Raw genomic sequence first — 22,526 nt, forward strand, 5'->3', positions numbered from 1 at the left:
AACAAAAATAGTGTTATCTTCTCTAAGAGGGCTTTCCCTGTCCACTGACAACCCTCTTATTATCTACCACCTCTCACTAACACAAACACGCACGCACACACAGACACACACAGACACACACACACACACATCCCAGGCTGAACACACTCCTGTGCTCCCAAAGAAACTCTATGATTGTTTTTAACAGGGACTATTAAAACTGTTCATACGTCCACTTCTCCCATCAGACTATAAATGACTTAGGAATAAGAGCTGCCCTTCAATTTTTTCTACCTAGTACGCTGCCTGCTAGTAGTAGATGCTCAAAAATGTTCCCTGGACTGACAATCAAATTAACTATATGTCTGCTAAAACAGGAAGAAAAATTAATCTAAGCATCAATTATATGATGGCACTGAGAATAATACAATTTAAAATTTATCTCTATGAATGGCTTACATTTTTTAAGAAAAAAATTACACCTCAATTTAATGAATTAAAAACATGTTTAATATAAAATGTTGATATTCTCAAAGTATTATTTCCACATTAATTTAGGAAAATGAGTTTTAAACAATCTTCAAAACATGATAAAGGACAGTGGTATCTTTGAAAAACATACAAACAAAAGAAGTTAAGAAGTCACAAGAAAATGTATTATATACTTGTTTTCCCAAAATTAGATATACAAAATAATTAATAGTAATCTAAAAAAGTCCCCTCCCACACACACACAAATTGGGAATGAAATATGTAATTATAACCACCTTTATAAGAAATCTCCAAAGGACAAACATCTTTAACAATATAAAGATGGTGACAGGATTAACAGAAACTTAAGGACACTAGGCTTAACTCACAACTTCAATTCACATAATTTTTAAATAAAATGTTCCGACTTTTAGCCTCATCTTAAATTGCCTTTGCTTCATTGCTCTACATACAAGAGATGCTTTAAACAGAATGTAAATCCAAGAGATGCTTTAAGCAGAACATTAAAATATAATTAAAAACCATTTTTATTGTCTGAGAAAATACAATATAATCATCCTCTCAAAGTATTCCTGACAGCATAAGGAGGCTGTGAAGCGTTTAATCACATGAAATACCACCATCATCACATCAATTCAGAACTGTTACCTGAACATTTAATAAAAACTCTGCTCCACGAGGATCACAGATCTCTAAAAGTTATGATTTAAATTTTAAAAGCAATGAGAGCAATCTGGCTTTTGCAGATGAATAGTGGGTAAGTGGAGCGATAAAATTATATATTTAGCTCTAACAATAAATAAGACTTTGAGGAGTTTTTAATTAAAGTTATGAAAACACTAATTTTATCTTCTATACTTAAAAGAAACTGTGTACATATATTCTGGGTACCAGAATAGGATAGGATTCAATTTTTATATAGCTATACCTCAAATAAACTAAGCTGAACTACATATACAGTTTTAAAAACCTATTTTGGATAGCTAAATTCTTTGTGTCCGAATTTCACTCTGAATGAACTAAACTCTCAGATCCCCACACATGACATCAAAAGAAATGGAAAACAAATAACAATTAGAGCAGAGTGACGGTTCCATTTAGCAACTGAGAAAAATAAGCTGCGCTTTGAAAGAGTGCATTTTTATTACCTTCCTAACATAATGTCTTCTCTTACACTATACAGAAGGGATGCCGTAAATGGCATTTTCTGAAGCCTTGATACTAAAATTCTTTTTAAAAAAATACACAGTATTCATACTGCATGCTTGAGTTGCAAAGAACAGAATTACAATATAATGTGACTTGTCAAATTTGACAAGCACTGGGGCTGGCACCAGGGAGGACCTACCTCCCTTCAACTCCCAGTTATGTGGAAGTACAGATCACATAGTTTTCTTATCTACAAAAACATTCCCACATTACATACGCTATTGCATAATCCAAGCATATTTAATCAGAAAAATATCAAATATTTATGAAATTTTAATTTCTAATAAGTTTCTCTATATCACCCCTATTTCCATCCCATCTACACGATCCCGACAATTCTAATAATATATCTTATATATTTTAAATAATGTACAATGACTTATAAAACTACTACAAGTTATCTTCTTCTCTGTGAGCTGGCTAACACAAATGCTGGTAAGCGGCTTTCCAGTAATCGTATAGAGCATCTGTGTCATGTTTGTACAGATTAACTAGCTATTGCTGCCCTTCTGTTGCTGTAAATGAAGTTTCAAAATGAGCTCTCGAATATCTTCCCGTTTGGTCTTTATCACATGACGAGGAAACCATTTCTCCAAATGAATTGGAAGTTCAAAGTTAACAATAGGATCCTAATGAGAGAAAAGACAATACAATCACTTTAGCATTATAATTCAAATTTGTTTTAATTTCATTTTTGTAAGAGATGAGAAATTGCTAACTTATTAAATAACAGCTTTACTGAGATATAATTCACATACCATACAATTCTCCTACTCAGTTGAATGATTTTCAGTATATTCACAGAATTGTGCAACCATCACCACAATCAACTTCAGAATATTTCACTAAATTGCTAACTTTTGAACATCAAAAATAAATACCATCTGTTTTGCTACAATGCATGTTTAAGTGAATTATGAATTAGTGCAAACGGAATTGATAAACAGAGAATAATGCAGCACAATGCAGAAGTCCAGTTGGTTTGAACACGATTTTTTCCAAAATGTTAATATTTTGAAACTATTAAAAGAGAAAGCCTTAGCAGTAAATGAAGAGTCTCAGATAAAAAAACAGAAAATCCTGCAGAAGTACCGTCTTTTAGTGCAAGAAACAGCCAATTAAATGGCTTCAAGAACTGCTACATTTTCCATTGTATTAAACTGATCAATGAAGTTGCAAGTTCCAACTACAAAGACATTTCTGCCTGTGTTTTAAAGAATAAATAACTGCTGAAGAAGGCTTCCCCTAGATCATGTTCATAAATTTGATGAAACTATTAGAAGCCATATGTAAGAAGGACTTACATCTTGAAGAAGAAATTAAGAGTCCCAGGGTATAAAGTTGAAGTGATGGACTGACTGTGATTCTAGGAGCAAATGTGGAGATTTAACTCTGCAAGTATTTTTATTAGAATTAATACTGTTTTTGTTAAGGTCAAGTTACAAAGTTCCACAGGTTTTGAGTGGTCAACCTGAAATCTATTTTCTTCAACCTATGCTGTCACATTAGTGTACAAATATATTTGTACAAATATATTCCCCTCCACCAAGGAATCTTCATTAAACAGTGCTGCAACCTACACTAGAAGTTCTACAGACTAAAGCTACACATAAAGTAGAATTATGTAACAGACTCATAATATGTTATGTAATAAAGCACTTTGGATATCCTAAAAACAAAAGCAAATCTCTTCGGAAAGAGTATTAGAAGACCAGAACTGTCACCGTATAATGAAGTTCCAGTGTAGGAATAAAAAAGGAAAACAACAATAACAATGTAACATGTTGAATGGTTTTTCATAATGTGTACCATCGTCTACTATATATTATCAATCCTCCCCAATTATACAAGAAGTTGTAACTGCATACTGTAACCTTTATGCTTTGAAAGCACCTTTAAGGATTCTCCAAACAAGCCTTATACTCATCTCCATAAATAATATTGGTAATGACTGAAGTAATGAGCTAACAGCTCAAAAAGCAAAGGGTGATCCCTTGCTATTTAATATCTCTTTTAAATGTTGCTACAGTTCCTATAGAGTCTCTGATAAGCTGGATAATAATACCCATACTTGTCACTGTACTTATGTAGTTTAAGGTTTTCTCAACTTCTTGAATACACAAGTTTTTAGTTTTGAAAATTCTTCTTCAAATATGTATCTGCTTCATTCTGTCTCTCCACCCCACTCCCCAATCCTCCTGGGACTCCAATTACATATAAATTAGACTTTTTGACTGTATCACACTTATCTCTTATGCTCTGTTCTCTTCTTTACATTCTTTTCCCTGTCTGAGCTACAGTGAGATACCTTTAGTCCTTTTTTTAAATTCCCTAATCCTATCTTCTGCTGTATTCAGTGGACTGTTAAATCCATCCAGTAAGTTCTTAATTTCAGATATATCATTATGCATTTTCGGCCCACTTGATTTTTCTTAGCAGATTTCATTTCACACATTTTGTTTATCTTTGACTATTTTCTCTAACATATTAATCATATAATTTTTAAGTTCTTATTTGGCTAATCCCAGTATCTGGGTTGTATGCAGTTCTATGCCTTTTTTCTCCCTCTGATAACCTGTAACATTTTCCTGCTTCTTTGCTTGCCCAGTAATTTTGTGATTATATGCTGATAATTGTGAATTTAGAACATATTTATATCTTTACATACCTTAAAGAAGCTTTCCACATATTGAAGTAAATATACCCCACAATCACTGCTATTATCTTGTTTAGGAACTTTAGGGCACAGGTCCACCATGTTTGTTTTGCTGAATTCACGATGAGTTTTTCGTTTAACTTCCCACTCTACCTCTAAATACCTTAAATCATCAAAAAGTAGAGTGACTTGAGTAGAAATTTCTTTACTATTATGTAACACTTTCACAAAGATCAAAAAACATTTGCTGCCAAATATGTTGCCTCCAGACACACTGCCAGACTAAACTTTAACAGTACAAATTATAATATGTGAGGCTTCAAAAGTGCTACTTTAAAGAAAATCACCTGAGTTTCAAAATAAAAGCTAGATTTTTTCAACAACTCAACTTTCATAACTCATATACATAAATAACTTATATTACAAAGTAATTTAACAAATTATTTTTAAACTTTAGTTGGTAGCTTTTTCCATATCCTACAGTAAATTTTAAAATTACAAACACACATGATAAGAATGTAAGAGTTCTTACTTCTTGTTAAAGCATTACTTTTGATAACCACTAATAGTTGCAATGCTGTTGTAAAACTATGCTTTTGTTCAATTATAACTACAAGTTCTAAATTTACTTTTAATTTATCCTTGAGAAACATTTTAATACTTGAAGATTAAGACATAATGGTGATATTTATTATTAATTATTTATAGGCCTCATCTAAACACATAATAAAATATAATTCCTGACATAATCTTTTCAGTAATTCTTAAGGTAACCTAATAATTATTGAGATTTTAGTAAAATTGTCATTACTTACTCTCGTAAATTCTGAACTGTGTTTTGTATAGAAGCAGCTTTTAAGGAGTCTAGAATGAGAATACACGGCCTATGAAAAGTAAAAGAAGAAATCAATATGGACATATGTGCATAGAAAGTAAACCTAAATATCTGAAAAAAACTGTATTATTATAGCATGTACCTACCTTTTACACATTTTCTTTGGTACTGATGTATTCATCTCAGGACTCTAAAATAACATGAATTTTTATGACTTTACAATTAAAGCTAGTTTATGACTTTACAATACTCAGTTACTCTTTAAAATATTTCTAACAACTATGAAATTAAAATTTCAAATATTAGAGTTCTTTTCATCAACTGAAGTAAGCCAACATCATTTTTCAAAAATTTTTTGATTTATGTTCTTATACTGGTGAAACAATAGTTTATATACTTTTACATGTGGCCTCAATAAGTTATGGAGCTTTAATATGGCCTAAAACACAACATGGAACTTGAATTGCTTCCATTCAGACTTGCCATCTTAGCAAAGATAAACATGTTAATTTAACCTGTCCTTATACATATTCTCTTAATATACAATGTCAGTAGAGACAGGCTGCTTCCCCTTGAAACATAAGAAGCAGAGTATTAATACGTATTAAGGGACAAGAGATGGGTTATTTTGTTAATTTTGATAAATTTGAGAATAGATCAAATTTTCTTCAGTGTGGAACTTCTCACTACCTATATTATTCTAATATAACAGTGAATCTCTAAGAGGAATAGGACACAGGGCCTACTCAACTTAACTGACCTTAGAATTCTTGTTATCATAAACTGCATCTCAGAATAAGTGTTCCAAGGAACTCAGTCTGGGAAACCTGGCTCTGGGAGCAAGAAGGAACTCCCTTATTCTGCCACTGTGACAGCAGAAAAGGAAACCACCTTCCTTCTGCCCACCCTATTCCAGTGACAGTAAAGACACAGGCCTGGGCCAAGGAGGCTGCTGCTGCTGCCTGTATTTATTAAAAAAAAAAAAAAAAAAAAAAGTATGTGGCTACCTAATCAAGAACAATGAAATCTAGACCATGAATACCAGTTTGGAGGTCTATTTAAAGAGAAGTTAACAGTAACTATCTTAGCCTCAGGAGTCATATGGATTGACCATGAGTCTACTTTGAATAATTTTCACCAACAATTCACAATAATAGAATGTTGAATATAAAACATAGGTTATTAATTACTCTAAGCACAAGAAATTCTGACTTAATGAAGAATAATGTACATTTTTCTATAGAAATTGGAAAAGTAGCCAATCAAGATCAGATAAACTAGTAAATAAACAAACCTAGAGAGTTAAAGTAAGCTAAACAGACGCAAGAAGAATGATAATTTCTCTTGTTCTCTTTCCTATCCCAACAAAATACATCAAAGGATCATAAAACAGCACAATTTAATTATGGTCCACCAATATCCATCATAGCTCACTTAGCTATGCCTTGTTTTACAGATAATATTATTATATTTATGAGTTTTCCTTCCTTTACATCTATAAAAAACACACTTACTTGGGAATCCTCCGTACCCAAGGACAGTGCTGAAGTAGTATGTAGATCATTATCTAGTTAGGAACAACAAAGCAGTTATGTGTGATAATTTTATGTATAATACAAAGCATTTAGATAAGCTTAAACTGAAATTTGTATGCATAGCAGTAAATAAAGGGAAAAAATACCCGGAATCTATTTAGTTATTTTTCATGGTTAATGTTATGAAAAATTCAATTAACACAGAAAACTGATCATGGATAGCTGTCATCAGACAATACATAAAGCCCAGAGCCAAAACCTGAACTGCCAGTTAGCTGGGCCAGTTTCCTATAAAAAGACAGTCTTCAAAGACTGCTCAATGATCAAAATCCCTAGTGTTTAATTGTGGAGGATTCTTAATTTGCCTAGTAATAATTCTTCTAAACTATGATCACAGAGGGTTGCAAAAATATACTTTTGAAGCACAAGAGGATTAAACAAAATTGAAAATAATCTGCTCTTTTATTGGTTTTTCTTCCTTCCCCACTAGAGAAAGGTTTTGGCCAGTTATGAAGAGTTATGGCTATTATTAATTTGCTTACCACTTAGACTACAGCTATAAAATATAATTTTGATTTGTTTTCTGTTTGCTTACTTCATTAAGATTGGGTTTGCTTCATTTGCTTACTTCATTAATGTAAGAAAAATCATGGAAGAATTATAAGAGACCTGATACTACCTAGCCCAATTACTAGTGTCAACAAGAATTGTGCTCATTTATATTAAGAAAAAGAAAAAACAGGAGATTTCAAGCTATGCCTGAAGATTCACAGCATGAATTGTTAGGCACATTAGCAAGATGATACTATAAAAAGTACTATGATAAAACCTGATCTAACAGTATAACTTGAGAATTACATTTTGTCTATACATGAGTCTGGGCATCTATCATGAAAATTTCAGACACTATTTCTTCTAATATGTTTAATGATAATAAATAACTATACTATCTGTTAACTTCATATTGTTTGCTACATTCATTTTACTGTTACTATCATTATTAAAAACACCATCTATGCTAAGTTTATCACCTATTGTTTTATTGTCATGTTGGGATTGCTGAGCCTGGGAGTGCTGGGATATAGTTTGTGGAAAATCTTCATACACAGCTTCTTCTAACCATGGAAAACAAATGACTGCAAGATACCAGTGAGACCTGTTGAAAAAGAAATAAGTTCTTAATAACACAAAATCTAAACAACCTAGAAGAATAAGTTCAAGAACTATAGCTGAGAAGGTGGGTATGATAAACTTCTTATCTATTTTGACGAAGTCCATTCTAATATCTGATATAATACAGAACACACATTCCAAACTAATTTAAAAAGTAGTAAGCCTTCTTAGAGTAAAATCTGAGTAATTCAAACTAATTTACTTTCATATAATTGGTGTGTCCTGTTAAAGATCTGGTTTAATAAATAGACTTATAGCATCACCTTCTTTCTATTGGTGCGTAAAGAGCTTGTTCTCATAAGCATTTGAAGATTCTTCCTAAAACACTCTGATCTTTTGTCTTCAAAATCTTTTCTTGAGTACCCCCAACCAAAAATTCAATGTCTCAGTCATTATAGTCTTGTGGGCAACTATCATTTTAATTTTTTCACTATTTATAATATAAATACCATCAAACCAAAATCTAAGATAAATAAACTCATTATTTTAGCTACTTCTTTAGAAAAAATTAAAAATAACACCTAAGTTTATATATCCACACTTTTTATTGCTTATTAATCTAAAAATGCACAAAATATTTTTTCTGCACTGTCTGTGATTTTGTTTTTAAGTAATCTGAAATACTTACGACTCATTTACAGGCACAAAGATATAATCTTTATTAAAGATGTTTATGTGACGAGTCCATGTTCTTACTCTTTTATGTCTTCTCTGAGCCATTCTAGAAATGTAAAAGATAGATATATTTGGTATACAAAAAATTAAAATTTTAAGATAAGGTTTTCAAGAGTCCATTTTATACACTGAAAAATGCTAGTTTTAGCTTATTTAATCATCTTCTTCAAGATATAATATTTAATGGACTAGAAAATTATCTCCTTTTATTAACTCCTGGCTATTTTTAGTCCAGCACAATGAAAACATCTCTGGGTTAGAAGTTAAAAGATAAAGATTTCAGTACCAGCCTGTTCTGTCACTCACCAGAGTTCTGCCAATCTTTATTGCCCTGCTTCCTCAACTGAAAAATGCCCTATATATCTAAAAACATTGTTATGGGAAGAAATAATGTACAAAAATGTACCTTGTAAAGTGGTAGACAAAAGTTTATGTTAACTTTTTAAAAAACAAAACCCCTTAATTTTATCAGGGTTCTTCTGTAGAGATTATCACACGGATTGTTAGGGTGGGGGAGGGATGAAGCAGTTCCATGCTCACAGCTGTCTGAGTCAGTGCTATTTAAGCTACAAAATCTACTCCTTCCTCCTCCATGCCCATCCCTAGCCACCGCTCTATAGGTTTTAGAATTAATCAAAAAATACTTGGACAGAAATTCAGCTAAATTATGAGGACAAATATGGTATTTTGTGCACTGTTAAATCAGTTTAATTAAATAGTAGTATGTCAGTAAGGGTGTGACCAAGAAAACATACACCACCCTATGTATTTAAGACAGATAAAATGTAATGCAAAGAATTGGCTTCAGTGGTGATAAAAAAGTGCAAAGCCAAAAAAGGCAACCAGGGAGGCAACCAGAGATTAGCATAGTAGGACAATGCTACACTTTATGCTGAAGGGCAAAGTGAAGAAGCAGCACCTCCAGATGGAAGCTGGAGCTCTACCAGGTCCGTCCGGTGCAAGACAGACCCAGAGCAGAAACAGAACCACTACCAGAGTAACTGCCAAGGCAAAGATGGTACAGTAGAAAACATCCTGGCTGCTTCTTTCCTTGCCCTCCAACCTCAGTGTCCCCCACAGAACATGCAACTGGAAAAGCAACCTGCAAGAGTCAGCCTCCCTGTGATAGGGAACAGAACAGAAGGGTGAGAAACGTCTCCCAGAGCAAACTGGCCCAAGATCTGCACAAGTGGTAATTCTGCTCACTCACTCTGGGAAGTAATGTAAGACATTATTTCACTAGGAGCGTCAAAACACTGTTTTCCTCTTAAAATTTAAATACATTAGAAGACTGACTTACGAAAGATTTGGATTATCTTCTGTTAAATTATTTTCCTTTCTCGTCAAGCATTTATAGAAAAAGCTACTAAAAATGTGACTTCGTTCAACAAGTTCATCAGATGCCTTCTCCAATATAAGATACCTGTAAAGTAGCAACACCTTAAAGTAAGTTATTTTTAGATTTTACTTGGTCTTCCTCCAATTATCTTATGTGTTCTGAAAATCTTCACTTTTTGTCCAAAGTCAAAACAATCTTGTAATTTGCTCTGATTTTCGCATTTTTTGTTCTTTAGTTACATCACCTTCTATTAAGGTCAGTTGAAGAAGAAATTTTCCATTTACTCACTCATTCACTCAACAATTATTTAACAAATTCCTAACATGTGCCAAGCACCACATTTACACTAGAGACACAGAATAAGAGGGGACAAAAAAAAAAAGCACCTGCCTCCATAGAGCTTACAATACAAAAAAGCGAGGGTACGAGGAAATATTAATCAAATAATCACACAATCAAATATAAAATTGAAACTATGACACTCCTAAATAAAACTAGAGAAACTTTAACAACTGAGACATAACTAATTTCTAAATCCTTAATCCATTTCTATACTAAAACAGCTCTTCAATATAAGGTTATAATTTAATCACTTAATAATTAAGCCCTTCAAAATCAGGTAACTGCTATTCTTAATAGTTTATAAAGGTTCAAAAATGATCTTGTAATTGCTTTTTTTTTTAGAAAAAAGCATAAAAAACAAACACAACTTGAATTTTTTTAATGTAGTTGTGGGGAGGGTATTCTATGTGGAAGGAAACACGAAGAATGATTTTGCTGTGCTACAAGTGTTCTTTATCTTGATCTGGATGATGATAACATGAGTGCACACATAAATGAGCATTCATGAGCTGCACACTTAAAATTTATGCACTTCACTACTTGAAAGTTATTCATCAATTTAAACAATAAACAGAAGAGAGGTTTTAAAAAGTTAGAATCCTCTCTGAAAAGAAGTCAATAAGACAGAGATACAGAAAGTTTAGTGAAGAGAAAGTATAGGAAAATACTATTAGAACTGAATTAGAAATAAAATTTTGTTAGTTAATTCCAATAAAACCTAACATTAACAGCAAAGATGATCCATTTCATCTCACAAAATATAAATGTGACACTATTACAGGGATACAAAAATAAGTAAGATGTTTAACCTTTAGAAAGAGAATAATCATAATGCCACCAAATAACTTTAAAATAAAGCAAAATATTATAAGCACCATAAAAGAGATGCAAATGAAGTATTATGACAGTTAATATCTATTTAGGATCAGGAAGTTTCAAGAAGGTAACACTTCCAAGGAATCCTGAAAGAGGAATAAAACTTCAACAGGTTATGATAAAGAGGAGAGTATTGCAAGAAGCAAGAAAAACAGGGCATTAAGGCAGAAGAGTGAATAAGAATGGGCTTTGTTTAATAAACTATTTATAATTAAATTTTGCTGGACTATGTCATATGCATAGGGTTATTAGCTGAAAGACCGATTATTGTCATATTATCAAGACACTCAAATGCCTATGTTTGAGCTCATTTTGATGAGTAATAAGAAATTACTAAATGTTTCTAGTGGGAATTGCATCTTACAGAGCAGTTCAAGAATAATAATAGTGGTAATAATATATGTAACAGATCAGAAAATAGAGACAAAGGATATAGGAGATGAGTGAAGAATAACAATTTAGGTAAGATGCATAGTACTAAAAATATCATGATGAGAAAATAAAGCAAATAAATGAATTAGACAGAATCTACCACTCAGGCAACTGAGTATGTAGAGAGGGGAGGGTGAAGAGTCAATGATAACAGACTTCACTCCCAGCCAAGATGGAACAATAGGGACCAGATTTACACTCCTGTTTGAAACAAGTAGAAAACTGGACAAAATAAATGAAACAATAGTTTTCAAAATAGTGGGTATGATATAACAAAGAACAGTGACCCCTTGAGAAATGGAGAGGTCCATAATTGCTCCAGCTTACTGCCTTGACAAGTTTCCAGGCTGCAGCACAGGAAGGGACAACCCAGGTGGAGCCTGACAGGCTCCCAGAGCGGAGGAGATGCTGAGAGTCAGAAGAGAAGAAGGCAGTGGGAGCTTGCAGATCAGAATATTGGAAAAGAAAAAGCAGTATAGAGAGAGAACTCCAGACATTTGCAGAGTCCTCCTCTAGGATTTAGCAGAATACTGATCATTGCATGTATATAAAGAAAATGTCCAAGGCTGAGGAAAAGAACTACCTGAAAAAATTAGAGGGAATGGTACCCACCATTCACACAGGCTGCAGGAATGGTGCCTGTTCCTACTAGCCAGTCTGGAAAACCTTGTAATTCATGAAGCACTGAGTAGAGCACTCAGAAGGGTCTTTCCTCAGTGGCAGGGATTAACTTGTTGGTCTCACCTAACAGCTCTTAAAAAGCAAGACCCTTAAAATCATCAAGCTGTTTCCAAACAATCTGTATTTCAAAACAAAATTCAAGAATATTTACAGGAATAAAAAAATACCCCAGCACCCAATTTAAAAATTACCAGACATTCAAAGAAGCAAAAAACAAATAAACAAAGACTCATAATGAAGAGAGAAAACAGTCAATTGAAACAACCCAGGACTAACACATATACTAGAACAAGTAGAAAAGGACATTAAAATAGTTATTATATAATAATTATGCTCCACATGTTTAAAAAATTAGAGACATGAAAGATATAAAAAAGACCCAAAGAGAACCTCTAGCAATTAAATCTACAATGTCTGAGATGAAGAGCAGATGATAATTTGAGATTCTGAGCCTAAGAGACTCGAATAAGGATAGCACTATTAGTAAAACAATAGGGCCTCTTCAGCAGTAAGATGATAATAAACTGGTTTGGGAAGAGCCAGTGAAATAATTAGGAGACATCTTGAAGAAGTGCTGGAAATGTAGGTCTAGGGATATAGTACAACATGAGGGCTAGAGACAAATCACTTTTGCATGAAAGTTTATAAAACTTTCCTATATATTTCTTCAGCTTGGCTATAAAAAAAGTGAAAATTATTTTTAATGGAACAGTGATATGGATTTTTAAAATGACATTAACTCTTACAGTGCTTTAAGACACAATAGCTAACTACACAGAATTGCTTCTTTTCAGTTCCCAAAGTGATTTGTAATTATGTAATACAAATATAATATAATAATACAAAAGACAAAGAGCTATCCATCAAAAACAAGCCAATTAATAAAACAAAAACAAAAATACAGTAACTCTTCTGAAGTATACAGTATCTATGGGAAGTAAAGGAATGAAACTGAATTAGTCAACTCTAGAAAACTTTGGTAGGCAAACATTTTTCAAATCTGGTATTTTGGCAGGTTATTTTTAGCTAGAGTTAAAACACTTCAGAGATAAAGATATTCACTTTAAGATTCACATCAAAACCTGTAAAACAAGTGAGATCATTTATCACTGGTACTTACTTAAGGTAGAAATCAATGATCACATCATTAAGAAACTCTCCTTCTTCTAAGCACTCCAGATCTTCGTTAGTTACTCCTAAACCCCCTTTAGTAGGTGGTGGAGGATACACAATCAACCTTCAAAAGTAAAAATAAAGTTGAAATATATTAATATTGAAAATTCTAGTATCAAAGAGATTTGTTATATGGAACAATAACAGGGAAGAAGTATTCAGTAGCTAAAATGTGTAGGTAAAAAATATTTGACAGAATACAAGCTATTATATTTTCCTTCCTTTATTTTCACAAGCTACTGATAGTACTCTCAGTGAGTACCTTATAATTTCTAATTCTTCCCATATGGGCTAGTCTTAAATTTGTCTGATCAATTGGTTTATATCTCACATTCAGTTACAATATCACTGAAGATGTGTCTCTTATGTACAATTTTTAACATTCAAAAAACCAAAGTAATAAACTATAGAAGATTTTCCTATGTTCCACTTCCCAATGCCAAGACTGGTTCCTTTCCATTCAAAAGAGCCAGCAGTCAAAAATTATGTTCTCCCACTGATGGCTACTCTACACCAGCAGCTGGGCAATGAAGAAATAACACTGGAGCTTAGGAGGCAAGTTTCCCATAACAAAGTGCTTACAATATAAAACTCAAGAGAACAAAAAGGAAATGAATAATTACAACACAACCAGAAAGAAATGAAAAACAAGATGACAACGAATTACGCATGTTTCCTCTGGCACTCTCTTTTAAAGCTCAGAAATCAAAGCAATTGTGAATTCTGGCTACAGTCTTGGAACAGACAGCGTGGTACTCATGGCACAAATATAGTCAATAATAAAAGTATAATATGTACTTCTTGAACTAGAAAGATTCAAGTAGAATCACCTGCAATTGATTTAATCTTGGTAACCATGGCACCTAAATCAAATAATATGTGAAAATTTTAAATGCTAATATAATAGTTACTAACTTATTGGCTATTTTCCTATCTCATAATTTCACTTTTTTTTCCTAACAAAGGAATCACATAAAGGACTAGAAATCACCCTCAAATGCACAGACTCCCTTATTCTGCCTTACCACCCAAAGAAGACATATAAAAGGCAAAATGTGAACAAAGAAGCAACATCTGAAAGGGAAGTTCTGCTAAACTCCAAAGTACCTTAAACTGAAGCACACTTTAGCAAGCAATTTCATTTTTCCTATCATATATTCAGATATGGAACATATACTCCTAAAAACCATACATTGCTATTTGAATATTTTCAATAAATGCTTTAATCTTACCAAATTTGACATATTGGCTACTATTTCTGACTTACTTACATAAAACGAAACAAAATGGCATGGGTTGTTTTCTTAATAATTTCTTTTAACTTTTTAATAATTATTTGTTATTAACTGTCAGCAAGAAAGTCAAAACATTTTAAAAAGGTAAAATACTTAAAATCAACAACATGAATGAAAACTACTAATTTGCCCACCTATTACAAACGGGATATGACACAGTACATACTTCTGAACAGGTCCAGTGTGCCTGACTTCTCGCCATTCTTCATCTGGATTAGATGTAATAGAAAGTGAGTAGCAACCACTACTTTGCTTCTGCAGTAAGGTGTAAGTAGGCTTGGCTGTATCTGCATGTGAGGGCTGACAGAAAATGGCAAAGAAAAAGGTCTTATAAATACATATCAACTCTCAAAAGAACAAAGTCAAAACCTAGACTTGTAAGAGAAAATGTGACAAAAAGAAATACATACCAAGAGTTATATATATTTTTAGAATTTCTACAAAGATATAACCAAACAAAATAATACTTTGGATCAAACAATACTGTGCATACAGTGACCAAAGTTTAACCTGAAGTGTTACTTACAGATCTGGGCTTTATAATTAAATTAGAATCTGAAAGCAGTGCATTTTGTTCAAAATAAACAAAAGAGGTAATAAATAGTAGGACAAAATTTAAAAGAGAGACCAAAAAGAGTTTATAACATCATAAATTGATATTTTATTGTTAAGTGGAAAAATACAAATTTATATATACTATGTAATTACCAAGCAAAATTTTTACGACATTATATTAAAGATGGTGGTGAAGTCTTACACCTTGTCTTCCATTAATGTAACTTTCTATTGACCTTTTAAATAAGAGATCAGCCCCAGACCAAAGCCACATGTAAGTGTGTGTGTATGCAGGCACAGGTCACAACAAACTTAATAAACACTTTTCTTTCTAGAGGTATTTGGCAGAGATATACAAGCCACATGTATATTCCCAACCTCCTATAAAAATAAAACATAGAATTTTTTAACTTACTATTATTTCAAGACAATTTTAGATTATAAAAGAATTGCAAAAAACAGACAAGCCTCTCCCAGATTCCCCTAATAATAACATCTTATATAACCATAGTACAAGTATCAAAAGTAAGAAATTAATGTTGGTGTTGTGTTCATATTATAAATTATACACTTTATTCTGATTTTACTGGTTTTCCACTAATAAATTTTTTCTGTTTCAAGATCCTGTAATTCTTCAGTCTTTTCCATGTCTTTCATGACCTTGATATTTTTTTGACTGTTGGTCAGTTATTGTGTAACTAGCCTTGTCTGATTTTCTCATGATTAGATTGAGGTTATACAATACTAAGAAGAATGCCACGGAAGTGATGTACTCTACTCTATGCATGATATGACAGGTATGTTATGTCGATGCGTCTCATTACTGGTAATGTTAATTTTGATCACTTGCGTTAAGGTGATGTCTGCCATGTTTCTCCACTGTAAAGTTACTACTTATTTTCCTTCTTGTAATTGAAATATTTGGGATGAGAGACTGAGATTATGCACATATCTTATCTCACCTTAAGTTTTCACCCATTAAATTAAGCATCTCTCAATGGACCTTACCTGCAACAATCATAATTTTCCTAGCAGTGGTTTTATATTTCTCTTATTCCTTTTACATTTATTAATTGGAATACTTTTCTAACAAAAGAATTGTCCCTTACCCACTATTTACTATTTATTTTTTATTCATTCATTCATTCATTCATTTTTATCAATATAGATTCATGGGTACATCTTATTCTTTGGTAATAATCACATGCTATCATTACTGATTTTGTTGATCTAAATGATCTAGCTTTGACATTGGGAGTTCTTTTAGGTTGGTTCCTATGCCCTTTTGACAAAATACAGCATTCTGAAATCATCCTAATTTCAATTAAAGAATTTTTACCAAACTGCCTCCCTCCCCCTCATTAATTACATTAATCATATGCTAACCTGAGATACTGATTTCATCTTCATTTCTTCAGCAGCAGCAGCAGGGAAAGAACAAGTTGAAGCACAGTAATAGTGAATAAAAGAACTTTCTTTTGAAGAGAGGTTCTGAAATAAAGGAAGTGCCTGAACCCAAGACAATGGATAAGAAAGCTCTAATTCTCCATTGGTTGTACTTATTTCTGTCATAATATCTTTCAATTTCAATTCTTCTCTTTGTGAAATAAAACTATGTAGCTCAAGGAAAATGAATTCAGTGGATTTTGCTATGAAAGAAAAAAGAAATTTTATCAGTAGTATTTTTCAAGGGGATTATAGTTAAAATAATTTATTAATAACAGTAAGTTGGTATATAACTCAACAAACTATTTTGTAGGTTAGTTAATAACTCAGGCAAATTAAATCCCAAAACAGGTCATTAGTAACCTGGAACCAAAACTCACAATTTTTAGACTGCTACTGCATTAGAATGGAAACTCCACAATGGAACTGACTGCTGTATCTCCAGTACCCAGAATTTAGTAGGTGCTAATAAATATTTGTTACTGAATGTATAACTAAATAAATAAATTATGACTAAGCAATTATTTTTCTCTAGTCTTTTCTATATATCAATTTTTTAATTCCAATTTCTAAAAATTTCTATTCAAATACTTCCTTCAAAATCATTTTGTCTCATCAATCATTTCAACAGTGGATTCAAATGACATTCTCTCCCTGCATAATGTTTATAAATGGCTCACTGTATTTTCCCAACTTCTTTGCTATTTAATCATGTGAATTTCCCCAACTAATTTGGAAGTAATTAGTTCAGCAAAACAAGACATTTTTTAAAGGTATAAAATTTCAATCACTACTTTATATCTTTAATGTGCAAGGGAGTAGGAGGGGAAATGATAGCGAGATTAAAGAGGTAAGAAAGAAACTTACTAATTTGATTCATCCAATTCTAAACCAGACTTTCTTAAGAACTGGAAACTAAACAGAGATGGGAAATATCTCAAGATGTATATATGTATGTATGTATGTATATATATATATACATACACCGGTAAGTGTTATAAGAACATACAAAAAAGTATTCAATCCAGTCTTAGAAAAATGATATGTAAGTAAATTGAGTTTTCTTTTTTAGAAACTGAAGGAAATGTTGAAGATAAAGAATTGTGTATTTTATTTAACTTTGCTACTGATTAGCTCTGTCACGTTTCATTATAAAATAAGGGCAAGAAACTCGTAAGACAGGTAGCCAAGGATGTCAACTGACTAAAAGATAAGGTAGTCCTTTCATTTTATAAGATAGTTTCACTTGGTTGAGTAAAATTATAAGGAGAAATTACATGAATAAAATAATTTATCTCACTATATATTAAGGGATTATCTTTAATTCAATGAACTTAATTTTAGTTCAATGAAATAATTATATCTACTAAATTATTTTAGAAGAAAATTACTTTATTTATAGGGCTTCTCAGATTATCCTGAAATTCAGAAATCTTTATACTCACATTGCTGGCTTAATAGAGAGTTTTCTAACTGGGTCTGAATCTCTTGAAGATAATTTGACGATACCCAAAGAAAGAGGATAGCATGACTTCTTTTACTGTGATCATTATCTTTACTTTTCCATAACCCAAACCTCTTTAAATGTGTGGTATCCACTAGCAATGAAATCTCATGCAGAGACACTGAAACAAATAAAAGATAACAAAGTAATAAATTAATCTATTTAGCAATACAACACTGTATGACTCTTAACACAATATATTTTTTAAAAAGAATTATATGCAAAGTTTTTTCTGAAATATTATTTCCTGTACACTTCACAGAACTTAGCTGAAATACCTAAACAGCATTATTAGAGTAAAAATGATCATATACAATTAGAAAGGGCCAAATAATTATTAAATGATAAATGTAGGAAGTTTGTCTCTCACACTATATAATCTCAGACTATCTTATCAATGCAGAAAACTAAGCAGAGTATAACTGAGAAAACTATGTAATTCTTTATCTTGGTCAATACTATCAACCAAGACTCCAAATGATAGCATGCTGTCATAAGCCACTTAACGCCTATTTTTCTTCTTCTAAAACATCTGCATTTCATGACACAGACCAGCCATTATTAAAAGATTCTCAAGAGTTAATACAAGCTTCTGAATGGTCTAAGACAAAATTTCTTTTAAAATTCTTCCAAGTTTTACTTCTCAAAACTTCTAGGTAATCACTCAGAATTATTACTCTTTCTCCCTCTTAGTGAGCTAAAAGAATCTCCTCCAACAACCTCATTTTTCATTCAAAGAAACATAGAAAACTAGTATAAAGAAGTCTTGAGGTCATCCGGTTCAACTTAAAGAAAATTAGCAGCTAAACTAGGAATACAAATATCAGTTAAGTATAAACCCAGGATGGTTACTTATTTGAAACAAATCTCTTACTATTCTCCCTTGCCCAGTTTCTGCAGGTGCCTGGCTACTCAAAACATAGTCCTCAGTCTGTGACATTGGCATTACCTGGGAGCCAACTGGAAATGCAGAAATCAGGCCCCACACTAGATCTACTGAATCAGAATCTTTGGTTTAGGAGGAGGGTATATAGCTCAGTGGTAGAGCACATGCTTGGCATGCACAAAGTCCTGGATTCAATCCCCAGTATCTCCATTAAAAATAAACAAATAAGCCTAATTATCACCCCCTCCCCCCCCAAAAAAAGGGAGGAGCAGACTCTTCAGTTTCACAGCAACAAAAAAAAGAAAATCCAAGTAATTCATATGAACATTAAAGTTTGAAAAGCATTTTACAGTAAGAATTCAAATAGTCATTAACTAGTCATCTTAATATTCCCAAAACAGTCATTCTATTTTTCTTATAAATTAATCCACTTTAAACATTTTCTCTTTATTCCTTTCATATTTCCTCCTTCCTCTTCCATTCTTTTCTTCCCTTATTCCATTTCCAGGTCTTTTCCTTGTTCCCCTTCTGTACTTTTCTACTTCTCTTCTCCACCTGTTTGTATGTATACCTGCCTGACTTCCTCCCTTCCTATCCTGTCATGTCCTATCCTAGCCTACCTTCCTGCTTTCTTTTACTCTCTATTTACTGGCTCCTTTTCTTTTTTATATGTCTTATTTTTTTAATTGAAATATTGTTAACACAATACAATGTTAGTTTCAGGTTACTACACAATGATTTGACATTTGCATACATTATGAAATGATCACCATGCTAAGTCTAATAATCACCTGCCCCCATACAAACTTATTAAAATGTTACTGACTATACTCCTTGTGTTGTGATTCCCTGTGGCTTATTTATTTTATAAGTGGGGGTTTACATCTCTTAATCCCTCTAACTTAATTTACCCAACTCCCCACCACCCTCCCTCGGGCAACCAGCTGTTTGCTCTATTTATCGATGAGCTACTTTCCTTTTGTTTTGTTTTTAGATTCCACATGTAAGTGAAGTCATATGGTATATGTCTTTGACTTTATTTCACTTGGCATAATACCCTCTAGATCCATCCATGTTGTCTCAAATTGCCAGATTTCATTTTTATAATGGCTGAGTGATATTCCATTGTATATCTATACCACATCTTCATCCATTCATCTATGAAGACACTTACGTTGCTTCCATATCTTGGCTATTGTGAATAATACTGCAATGAACATTGGGGTGCATGTATTTTTTTGAATTACTGCTTTAGTTTTCTTTGGGTAAATACCCTGAAGTGAAATTGCTGGATCACATGACAATTCTATTTTTAATTTTTTGAGTAACCGCCATACTATTTTCCATAGTGGCTACACCAGTTTACAATTCCAATGTGTGCCAACAGTACAAGAGGGTTCTCTTTCCTCCACATCTTTTCCAATGTTTGTTATTTGTTGTCTTTTTGATGATAGCCATTCTGCCAGGTGTGAGGTGATATCTCTTTGTGGTTTTGATTTGCATGTCACTGATGACCAGTGACTTCAGCATCTTTTCGTGTGTCTATTGCTCATTTGTATGTCTTCTTTAGAAAAATGTCTACTCAGGTCCTCTGCCCATTTTTTAAACAAGTTGTTTGTTTTTTTGATGTTGAGTTGCATGAGTTCCTTGTATATTTCAGATTTTAACCTCCTACCAGACACATAATTTGCAAATATTTTCTCTAAAGTAAGTTGTCTTTTCCTTTTGTTGAAGGTTCCCTTTGCTGTGCAGAAAGTTTTTAGTTTGAGGCTTCCAACTTCTTTATTTTTGCTTTTGTTGCCTTTGCCTTCACTGACAAATGCAAAAAACTGCCAAGACCAAAGTTAAGGAGTTTACCCCTGATGTTTTCTTCTCAGAGTTTTATGGTTTCAGGTCTTACATTTAAGTTTTTAATCCATTTTGAGTTGATTTTTTTTGTATAGTAGAGGCAGGGGTCTAGTTTCATTCTTTTGCACCTGGCTGTCCAGCTTTCTCAATGCCATTTATCAAAAAGACTATCCTTTCCCCATTGTATATTTTTGGCACTTTTGTTGAAAATTAATTTACTACATATATGTGGGTTTACTTCTGTGTTCTCAATTGTTTTCCATGGATCTGTGTATTTTTATGCTAATATCACACTCTTTTGATTACTAAATTAGCTTTGTAATATAGTTTGAAATCAGGAAATGTGATGCCTCCAGCTGTGTTCTTCTCAGGGTTGCTTTGGCTAGTTGGCGTCTTTTGTTGTTCCATACAAATTTTAGGATTTTTTTCTATTTCTGTGAAAGACGCCAATAGAATTTTGACAGAGATTGCACTGAATCTGTAGATCAATTTGGGTAATATAGACGTTATAACAATATTAATTCTTCCAATCTATAAACACTATAACTCTTCCATTCTGAAAACTGTCAGTAAAACCAGCAGCAAAGATGAAGAGATTGAGTTCAAAGCAAGGAGTAAAAACCTTCAGAAAAACTTCTCAGCATTCTTCCTCATGCAGCTCACAGCCCCAGATAGTTGGTACTATTCTGTGAAATCTATATAATTATTACTAGTCCAAATGTTCCAAGCTCTTAGTATGAAAGCTAAATAGTCTTGGAAGACTACTTTTAAAAGTTTCCTTTAAATAAAAAGGAATTTTAGTACCATCATAAGAAAAATTTACCTCATTACCAAATTCTTGCCAAAATATTTGGTTTATTCTGTTAAAGGGCTATGATAGACACTGAAAGTGGGAGTTGACCTTTCATTTTTCCTACCCACTGTTAGGGATTTTGATAACAGGACCCTAATTTTGCAGGGAAGCAAGAAACTCTTAAATCTCTTTAAAATTCTGTTTCCTACCACTTGCTTTGCAGATAGATGTGTGGTCATATGACTACATTCCAGCTAAGGACATATAAGCAGAAAAGGTTATGTGGCCTGAACATCAAGAAGACTCCTTAAAAGAACAAGAGATAGGTGGTATGAATCCTTTCTATCGTTTTGCCTTCCTCCGGCTTCCTACCTGGAACATTAAAACATGATGGCTGGAGTACAAGCAGTCATATGGACCATGAGAAAGAGGATGAAAGTCATGCGTCAGGGATAACAGAGTAGAACAATAAAAGAGTCTAGGCCCCTGATGAACAAATAAACTCCTTAGTCAGTCCTGTTCAGTCTACCTCTGGATTTCTTAAATGTGAAAGAAAACTATATTCTTTAAGCCACAGCCAAACACAATTAACAGCTAATATAAATATGAATAAATCAAATTTTCCCAACAGCTGTTACTGCAAAGAAAAAAAATAAGTAAACATTTAGCTCCTAGATTTCCCATCTACAAAAACCTTTTACATGCATGCCTTGTTTTTAAAAGATTTCTGTATATGAGAACTTAGCACAGAGGATTTGAAGAAGAAGAGTAATATTTTCCTCTTACATTATAAAATCATAAA

The 22,526-nt window shown here is 32.6% G+C and overlaps 1 protein-coding gene across 7 annotated transcripts in view; it reads right to left on the reverse strand.

Moving 5' to 3' along the window:
• Positions 1 to 471: 471 nt before the first annotated feature.
• Positions 472 to 22,526, reverse strand: part of SENP7 (SUMO specific peptidase 7) — a 128,000-nt gene continuing 105,945 nt past the window's right edge. For 6 of the 7 annotated variants that reach the window (XM_014562426.2, XM_032477974.1, XM_032477965.1 and 3 more), the window contains 12 exons: positions 18,139 to 18,318; positions 16,634 to 16,896; positions 14,859 to 14,992; positions 13,345 to 13,461; positions 9,855 to 9,977; positions 8,508 to 8,600; positions 7,738 to 7,862; positions 6,686 to 6,738; positions 5,318 to 5,361; positions 5,152 to 5,220; positions 4,349 to 4,499; positions 1,683 to 2,309 (listed from right to left, as the gene is read on the reverse strand). In XM_014562426.2, coding sequence (XP_014417912.2) covers positions 2,172 to 2,309; positions 4,349 to 4,499; positions 5,152 to 5,220; positions 5,318 to 5,361; positions 6,686 to 6,738; positions 7,738 to 7,862; positions 8,508 to 8,600; positions 9,855 to 9,977; positions 13,345 to 13,461; positions 14,859 to 14,992; positions 16,634 to 16,896; positions 18,139 to 18,318 — 1,490 coding nt within the window. In that variant the 3' untranslated portion in view covers positions 1,683 to 2,171. Of the gene's footprint in view, positions 2,310 to 4,348; positions 4,500 to 5,151; positions 5,221 to 5,317; positions 5,362 to 6,685; positions 6,739 to 7,737; positions 7,863 to 8,507; positions 8,601 to 9,854; positions 9,978 to 13,344; positions 13,462 to 14,858; positions 14,993 to 16,633; positions 16,897 to 18,138; positions 18,319 to 22,526 lie in introns of all 7 variants that reach the window. The other variant, XM_032477956.1, reaches the window with a different exon arrangement.

Source organism: Camelus ferus, chromosome 1, assembly GCF_009834535.1.
Source record: "Camelus ferus isolate YT-003-E chromosome 1, BCGSAC_Cfer_1.0, whole genome shotgun sequence".
Lineage (NCBI taxonomy): Eukaryota > Metazoa > Chordata > Mammalia > Artiodactyla > Camelidae > Camelus > Camelus ferus.